We start from the raw sequence: 9,880 nt of genomic DNA, 5'->3' as shown, positions 1-9,880 counted from the left end.
AAGTTAATGATTATATTTGTAGGTATTATTCCTAGCTGTTATAGCAGGACTGCTATTTAGAACATTACGGATATCAAAACCAACAGTGTACGATATGGAAGAGATCAAACATTTCTCGTCTAAACATGGAAAAGAAACTTCAGGTAATATTAGGTAGTTTGAAATTTATATCTCTGATTGGCAGTGGCGTTTCAAAGGAGGGGCGTGAAATGATGCATTCGGCAATCTTCGGCAGTTTCGGTAAGGCTGAATCTAGCAGATCTTTCACGGTAGATCGTTTGGAAGTGAAACTGGCCCTGCTATATCATACCCCTTGTTAATTCTGTGGCCCCTACCCGACCCTATACCTTATGATTCATAGCAATTGCATCGCAACTGCTTATCGGATTTTGCAGTGATATATGTCAGGGCTCAATTCAAAATTCTGTGGAGGCGTCCCATGAGAGGATTCTAACAATAAAATTTTCGATAAATTGAATTGAATTGGTGCATTTCTGACGCATATTTTAGGGACAAAAGTGTAACAATCGTATTGTTACCTTTGTTAAAAATAAAGTGGGGTTACAATTGGGTGTGCAGACCATAATTCGATCAGGCAAATGACCCCCCCCCCCCCCCTCTATACTGTACTGGCGCCGCAAGTCTGCAATCATTTTTAAGGCTAGACACCCAGTTGCTGCATATCTTCAGTCTTATACTTTACTTTTGTTTACATTCATAAATGTCGATTCGCCTTAAGTTTGAAAAATAATTTCCATTTTTTCTTTTGATTCAGAGCGTCGACAAATATCAATCCATCTACCAGTACAAGACGCTGATTTCCAGTACACTAAAGCCAGGAAGCTGAGAGACTCAGAGTTGAAGAATACCATTAAAGAGATGGTGATTAATCTGTTGGTGCTGGTGATACTGATTTTCATATTGTATAGTAACAGAGACACTCAGAGTTATAATCTACATCGATACGTGGCTCAAAACTTCCTCGAACCACCAAAACCATTCAGGAAATATGAAAAGGTACGTTATTCGTTAGTTTCCTAACCAAATCTGAAATCTACATTCCTAACCAAATCCGAAACCGGGATCGTACAGAGATTTCTCCTATCGTTGTCCATGTAAATGTTTCCAATTAATCTTTCATGTTCTCCGTAATTGTTGGTTTCCCACTTGCCACATCCAACTTTAATAAATATTGTTTAAAAGATAGTGGTCATTTATTGGTTTGATTTTACCTTTTCTGGACATGGAAAGCTGTACAATATTGTAAAGTTTTACATTGCTGGGGTCGCGTAGGAGAGTCAACGAGTGCAAAGTGGTGAGCAAAGCGCAAACAAGATCATTGACTGCATTATCCTCATTTGTAACTTTTTATCTTTTCAGCAACACTACAACACCTGTCCTCACCATCTTTTCTTGTTTTCAGGTGATCCAAACTGAGCATTATTTTGAATGGTTAGACAAGACAGTGATAGAATCTCTGTTTCCCGAGAATGATTATACTGGGACGAGGATGACAGCCAGTCAAAGACTCTTTACGTTTGATAGCAGCAATCTGAGAGTTGGTCCACCGAGATTGAGACAAGTCCGAGCCGTTAGTGGTAAGTTACCCTGGATTAACTCGTAGGATCACACAGAGCATTGACCCTCACATCTTCACAATTCCTAAGTAGCTTTTTACAACTGTCTCATACATTGACATTAAGAAATTTGTAAATGTAGCGGTTTAATTGGATTGTACGCTATTGAATACAGCCAACCAGAGCTCTCGACAGAAAGTCTTAATTGTATAACAACGTTGCTGTGCGTGTATTTACTAGTCGGGGCTCAGATTAACTGTATTCAATTAAATTCAAATCACAGTACACACATCAGAATTAGATTGCCCCTCACCCACCCCCAACCGAAAAAATATATGACAACCGACTAATTTCATTACTGCAACTAAACAACATTACACCCTGGTCCCTCCAGATATATTACTTGCCCCTCCCAACATTGAATTGAGAGAAGCGTTACAGTTGAGAGGATCAAGGGGTTAGGTCGACCAAATTAGTTGGTCAGAATGCGTCCGTTTTGTCCAAAAGTCAAGAGTTAGGTACGGAATATTAAGGTACTTTTTTTAATTGGTCCATTTTGACCCTACCTCTAAAGAGAAGAGTTTACATACTGTGTACCATCTGAATAATGTCTTCGTTGATTTTATCTTTCAGAAAACTTTACATACCCGTTTATTGGAAAATCTGTTAAAATACCAGAATATGAGTTGTTAAATGAGGACACAGGCCATTATTGCCCGTATTGGACCAGTCAGCCGTGTAGTGACTCTGATGAACTGATGTTGACCATTGAAGCTTGGAAGTTCACCTCAGCTGCCGACATTTGGGGGTTGCCTATAGCTGGTTTAATTGATACCTACGGTGGAGGGGGGTACATCGCAAACCTGGACGTGAATAAAATAGTATCCACTGAATCTCTGAAGGAACTCTTTCATCAAAAATGGATCGATCGGCACACAAGGGCCGTGTTTTTCGAGTTTACTCTTTATAATGTCGATATTAACTTGTTCGTGTACGTCAGTATTGTGACAGAGTTCCCTGCAACTGGTGGAATCATAACGTATTATAACATCTATCCGTTCCGACCTACGCAGCACGTTGGTAATGCAGGAGTGTTCATCATTGCGTGTGAAGTTTGTTTTGTACTGTATATTATTATCAGTTTAGTTTTGATGGTGATCAAGTTAACCAAGCAGAAGTTGCATTATTTTAAGGGATTTTGGAATGTAGTCGAGTTGACCAGTATTAGTGTGTCACTAGGGGGAATAATCCTGTTTGTGATCAGAGATTCAGAAGCTTCTGGTGCCCTGGCTCTTTTTAAAGAAAACGAACGAGCTTTTGTTAATTTTTATCATATAGTGATATGGGATTATGCTTTCGTATACGTATTGGGCGTGGTTGTAACCATAGCTACATTGAGGTTATTGAAAGCCATGGCATATACCAGCATCACACAGAGTGTCTTCAACGTTTTGAGCGACAGCATGAAAGTCTTTCCCGGATTCGCTGCCTTTATTGTAATTAATCTGATCGGTTGCTCTGTAATTGGGTACATTCTGTTTGGTCGCACCAGCAAGTTTTACTTCTCCTTTGTCGCTGCCATCGAGACGATGTTTGTTGGTTTGTTGGGAGATGCCACCTTTAAAAATACGAATGCCGAAGTGAGCATGGGCGTTGTGGAGATCATATTTTTCTCTGTCTTTGTCATCACCGTGACGATCCTGCTGACCAACATGTTTATGGCTATTTTAATGGATGTGATGACCAGAGCTCAAGAAGCGCCGAAACACAAGGAGCTGGAGATGAATGTCTTTGTGTATATGTGGGAATCTATTACTGAAATTATTACTGGGAAACCATCAGGTAACCAATTACATCTTTGTAACACCCATAAGTTCCCTCCTAACTCTTTTTTTAGAAGAATGATCCGTTTATATACGTATACGTCATAGTTATCGATCGATATGTTATTAGCATTATATTGTTGATTCTTAGAGAGTAGTAGTTTTTCAATTATATTCGCAAGGCAACCATTATCATTTCTAGAGAGATATTCTCGAGAACTTAATTTGATATGATATTAATTTGTTAATCATCTGATTGACCAATCACTAAAATAAAACAATAAGTTTGTTTCATCATCAAATCAGATTACTGAGTTTCTTAAAATCTGGATTTTATTTTTCTAAACTTTTGAAAATGAGACCCCTAACAGTTGAGATTCTGCCCATATATAGATAGAAATAGTAAAAGAAATTCTTAGTTTGAAAATATTTTAATATTTTAATATTTTGAAGGAATTATGTGACTTTCGTATATTTCTAGTACTTCTGAAGACTATTTACATATATTTAAGACGAAAATCAATCCCCTCCCCCCCCCCCCCCCCCAATTATTGCAAACAAGCTTAATAGTTGTCGTATATTAAACACCTGTATATTTGATATAATTACAGACTATAGTTACCAGAAGAAAGATGTGCTGTACGACCCGTTCCAGGGACAACCCCAATACGAGGATACAGCCAAACCATCAACATTAGCCACCCCTAGCTTCGACCACCTGGTTAAATTTCAAGATAAACTCGATAAGGCAAATAATTTGACAATTTATCATAAACTAACATCACTAAATTATTTAAACGTGCCTCAAAAATCCTCTGATATGTGATTTATGGTTCTCTGTGTAAATATTTGCTAAACAGGTTCTTTTACATTTTATTTTCTAGATTTTAATTTTTTATCGGAATTTATCGCCAACATCTTTGATCAATTGTCCAATATGAGATTTTGTTTTTTTTAAATTTGGCTTAACACAGCGCTTTTTATAATCTTTTTAAGGTTACTAAGCAATTATCTAAGGTATAATTTTTGTTTTATTTTGTGGCTATTTGCTTTATTCTGTTTTTACCGTATTCATCACAAAACCTTCATAATATTATTTACAAGACATCCAAGTTGTAGGTCTATTGTGTACATGTGGACCAGCTGGTGTCTTTATGATTATATATGTTTGTTGTATAGTCTTATTAAAACCGAACCAAACTTTCGTTCTATTTTTTATTAACTTTTTTTCGTCTATTTAGTAATTTCAGTTAGAGTCTTACGACGGCCCTCTTGAACATTCATCAGTTTGGTGATACTGCCAGCCAATATAAATTCCTGAACTCTCCAACGTTGGGATTTTGTGACGCGAGCAAAAGGTCCATTGAGTATCTAATGCTTCTCGGAATTCACCTCTTGTTCGAGGCACAAATACTAGGGTTGATTGGCTGGCGGTATAATCAAACTGACGAATGTTAGACCCTAATTGAAGTGGCAAAATTAAAAAGTTGATAAAAAACAGAACGCATGTTTGGTGTATTTTTGTTTATTGTGGTAGTGTTTATCTCAATTTAAATATTCAACAGTTGAGAGTCCTCTCTACCATCTTGTCAAGCTATTACAAACTTTGTACTTATACCTTGACTGCCATAGCCACCTTTCTAAAAAAAATGGATTCGTCGTGTTTATTTTTGGAATCGGCCCGGATGTGTATTAATTTCTTTGATTGTTGTGCAATAATTTACAATAGTCCGAAACTCCGTCCTTTTTCTTGATTGTTTGTTATGTTTGCGGTTATCGGGTAGACTGCGTTTCTAGTATTTCTGTCATGTTAGTGTCATGTTAATAGATGACTGAAGAGAAGACAGAATGTTTCATGAAAACAATTTTATTCAAATAGACAACTGAACGCGGTGGTTGATCGTGTCTATATATATTGTTAACAAGTTTTGTTGTATATTATATTGTTATTCTGTGATAACTAGCCTGTGATTGTTTGTAATATTTCTATAGATAACTATTTGCCTGTCAGCAATAAATCATTCTATAACTGTTACTATTTCTTATTTTTAAATTTTTGGCTTTTTTCTGTTTAAGCTGGTAATAATATAATTATCTATACAAGAATGTTGAATAGAATAGCAGCAGGTGCTCCAGAAGTGTAGGCATGACCTCTTTCATTAGCTAGACAGTGGAGTTTCTATGACCCTAAAGTTAGGGATGGGCTGAGTTGTGGTCAATTAATTGTCAAGAGGAGGGAGGTGATGCGTGGGAGAACCATCAGCCAATAATAAAGGTTTCAGCTTTGATTGAGCTAAGAAAACTGAATGAGAAAGAGGTTAATTAAGAGACAGTTTGGTTCCATGTTTAATGTTCCTTCTTGATAATTGTATGGGAGAATTAACATCATCTCGTAAAGTCAGGTTTTGTCTGGTTTGTACCAAAGACGAAAATATGGTGTCCAACCAACTTGTAGATCGAGTTGCTTTAGCAGTGAGCCATCGGCGATCATAATATGGTATAGTTAAATGATTGTCTGGCCTCTATTCAAGAAGTTACCATCTGTTGTTGTAAGCAAAGAGACGAGACAATAAATTTCATATTTTATTAAAGAAAATCCATACTAAACTACTGGATAAGTTAATATTTTTACAACTATATACAAATAAATATAGTCCGAAACACTGAGCTAAGGCAAGACTCTGAATCACGTGATAGAATCCGGTTAATTTGCATCCGGTTGGCCAAGTATACACTGGAAGCGTCTAATCTAAGAGAGCTAGTTTCGGACTATTATTAAATAAAGGAATGATTTCAAATGAATAAATTATGCCATAACGCCATCATCTCAACTTCTTAACGTGGTTTCTCTACGTCACTTCCGTTTCTTCTTTTCATCAAATTCTAAATACTGTAAAGAAAGGGAAAGAGAACTGATTAATCGAATCGCAAACTGCTCTGATAATAGAAAGTGGCTAATAATGTCAAGGTATTAGACACAGTAATAGCTACCTATTGTAAAGAGAACACGTGGTAAATACTGAAAAGCCACCGACAGATTATTGGCGACGAGCCATAATACTGTCACGTGATCATGTTGAAAGTAATCAATAACAATCAATTGTCAGAAATATGCAAAAAACTTGAAGGAAATATAACGAGATATATCATGATTTAATTGATGTTTATTTCGATGTTTTTAAAGTAATTTTTGTGGGTTGGGCCTTATACTAGACTGGAGCGACGATAAAACTAATACCACTTTTCAAGGCTTTAGACTGAAAGGAAGTCCAACAGAAATGTAGGATGTACAGTTACTTGAAAACTTTTTTAAAACCCTTATTAAACACTCGCTATTGATAATACTCATCTTCGAAAAGAAAAACTGCAAATTATTACTTACCGAAATTTACATGCTTGAGTCGGCCATTTTGTTTGCTACGAACGTAATACCCTTGGCACCATTCGATTCACCATTTAAATCATATCTGACTTCCCGCTCATTCTTCTCTTCAGTCGTGTTAGTGGCATCTTTGAATTTGTCGAGTTCTTCAGCACTGTGCCTGATATTCTGGCAATACACTACATCATGGAACCCGGTAAAATCTACATGCCAGCGACCATTTCCCAAATCATATTCTTCTATTCGTTCAAATCGATGTCCCCAGAGAATTTCATAAGGTGTATATGATGTTCTGGCCTCGCAAACCTCGCCGGTAGCTTCCACAGTACCAACTAAAAATACAATCAGCTCGTACTTCTCGTGACTCAGGTCTGATGGTCGGATTCCCCAGAATGGACTGTCTTCTGTGATCTTGTGGGTCAAGGTCATTGGCCAGAGGAGGAAGACACGATCCCCCATTCCATTAGCTTCAAATTCCACTGCTCTCTGATACAAAGGGTAGGTAACTCCTTCCTGCGTCACGTGTTTTCTGACCAACATACCTTGTACTGAGGCTTCGATAAGATGAGATTTGCGCATGTCACCAACTCGGATCTGGAGACAAAGGTTACCATCTTCCTGGCAGACGACAGCTTTCTTGCTTAGCAACATGGTTTTGGCGCGATTCTTTGGTCTGGCAATTTTCACGAAGATGAATCCAAGGAGGAAGGATTCGAGAAAGAATCCTATGGTAACTTGTAGATAAATTAAAGGCAAGGTGCCCGCACAGTGAGCGTTAGGGTAAGCATAACCGTACCCAATAGTTGTCTGAGTTTCAATAGAGAACAGTAACGAACCAGCGAACGATTTAACTCCTAGCAGACACGGAACATGGTGTGGATTGTCTAAATTGTCGAAGTCCCCATTATTATGAGCCATTGCCCACCATAAAACACCGAAAAACAGATAGGTGACAAGAAACACATTGAAGAGAATGGCAAGAGCATATCGCCATGGAATGTCTATAAGGGTAATGTAAATATCAGCCAGATATTTTCTTTTATGTTCACCAAGTCCTGTGTAATTGATCCTATAGCCACCTTCCTTACCAACTAAAGCTTTCCGCTTGTCTTCTTTATCTTCCGATCCTCGACACCGAAATTTCAAACAATCTAAAAACCTCTCACATCTTGTCGGCTTCTTGATGATTTTCTTCTGATCTGAAAACATATACACGGTACTTTCTCTCTCTCGCTGGGAAGCCATCTTGATTTTTTGAAACGAACTTTAAAAATTCAAACAGATTATCAGCATAGCTTGCGAATCACTGATGTTGGTTTATCGAAGTGATTGCACAGAATGATTTGAATTGGTTGAGACTCGCCGAGCTATTTATGATGAATGTTACTTAATGCTTGGTTCTCAATGATTCTGCCACCTTTGGTCACGCTCAATACCGTCTGGGATGTCAGCCTCGAGCCAATTTCATAAAAATATGACCGATTGTTTTGCGAGGTGTCAAATGACGTCACAATATGTAAGAAACCAAAAATTATCCCAAACCATAAAGCTCGTTAAAACATAAAACGTCATATATTTTCGGTTATTACCATTGAACCAATCGAAGGTGTTCAAACGGCGTGTTATTTCCCGCGGCTAGGAGTGTTTGAGAGTATATTGCCCCGGGCACCTGTTCTGTCAAGTCAATAGTATATGATTGTTCGCTGATGTTCTATTGTTTTATGTGTCATATTATATAAATTATAAGTTTTGGCAAGTAGGAAGTAGATCTGTTTTATGATTTATAAGATATTGAAGATTCGATTTATCACGTGGTGGACGAGATGTGACATTGTCCCTATCGACCTGTATCATCTTCTCTACCAAACCACAGTTCATCAAATACAGACACTTAAAGATGGGTTCCCTTATTTTCATTTATGAATATGAAAATGCTAATACTCATATGAATAGAAAGTAGAGATGTTCTAATTACTTGGAAAAATACCAGTTTGTCTTCATAATTAATTCATAATTAACTAAATTAGAAGAGAATTACCACCAGAATTCCAATGAGTGACCCGATCAAGAAAGGTCAAAAAGTATTTTTTTTGTTTATCCAGACTGTACAAACAGAGACATTTATAATTGGTTAAAACTCTTAATTATATGCAATAAGAACATAATGATATGATTAATAATACATGATAATTCATTAGAAACACCAATAAATCAAAAAGTTTGCTTAATTTGAAACCCCATCTTTAAAGGGATTGTAAAGGGGAATTTATAATTTTTATGTCTATCGTGGACACTGATATCATCAATTTGCACCGTTCCAATTTTCCTACAATTCCACTAAAACTAATGCGTTTTATGACGTCACTAATCCAGATGTCCTGTCATTTAGTGATTTAACAATAATATAATGTCATGTGATAAATGACGCCATAAAAACTATGGTTTTAGTGGAATTGCAGGAACCACAGAAGTCTGATTGATGCTTTTAGTGTCCCCGATATATATACAAAATTTAAAAAACTTCTTTACGATCACGTTAACCTATCCTTGAAATAACCCTCAAAGACTAATATTTTAATTTCATTATACAGTTTTTTCTGCAGATTCCGGTTCTATTTTCATCAGAATATCGTGTTAAGTCGCATGATTGAATTTACATATTATTATAACGACACGATATGACTCCAAAAACCATCAATAAACATGGCAAATAAATGACAAAACTAAGAATCTGATAAAATGCACTTAAAGGGGCATTCCACTTTTTTGTAAAACATTTTCATTATCAAAAACGCCGTAAATTATACCTGAAAATATTTCTAAAGTATGTTATTTATATCTATTTATCTACGTGATCAAACTGAGTTTATTTTAAAAGGAGTCTAATTGTTAATTAAGCAGTTTGACCTAGTTTCAGGGATTGGCTTTATAAGGCTCGTTATATTTAGTTGAAATCTTTATAAGACGTAAGAGATATATTTCTCTACAATTAGGCGTTTATTTTACTTAAATCCGTACATAGTTTTCTAACAGCGTGCAAAAAGCATAACCAACTTTAAAGGGTTATTTTACGTAAAACTTCTGCGTTAAAAAATAAC

General features: G+C 36.5%; 2 protein-coding genes across 2 annotated transcripts; one reads left to right on the top strand and one right to left on the bottom strand.

The window, feature by feature from the left end:
* Positions 1-2,335: 2,335 nt before the first annotated feature.
* LOTGIDRAFT_127958 (hypothetical protein) lies at positions 2,336-2,977 on the top strand (the record flags this gene model as incomplete). Its single annotated transcript, XM_009064141.1, has 1 exon — positions 2,336-2,977. A coding segment is annotated over one exon (642 nt), but the record flags the coding sequence as incomplete, so codon positions are not given.
* Positions 2,978-6,788: 3,811 nt separating this feature from the next.
* LOTGIDRAFT_128013 (hypothetical protein) lies at positions 6,789-7,991 on the bottom strand (the record flags this gene model as incomplete). The annotated part of the gene is made up of 1 exon (XM_009064140.1): positions 6,789-7,991. The coding sequence occupies one exon, from the start codon at positions 7,989-7,991 to the stop codon at positions 6,789-6,791; it is 1,203 nt and encodes a 400-aa protein (XP_009062388.1).
* Positions 7,992-9,880: the final 1,889 nt, after the last annotated feature.

The sequence above is a fragment of the Lottia gigantea genome (genome assembly GCF_000327385.1).
Source record: "Lottia gigantea unplaced genomic scaffold LOTGIsca_60, whole genome shotgun sequence".
NCBI classification, from domain to species: domain Eukaryota; kingdom Metazoa; phylum Mollusca; class Gastropoda; family Lottiidae; genus Lottia; species Lottia gigantea.
This window is presented reverse-complemented; position numbering and strand designations above follow the sequence as displayed.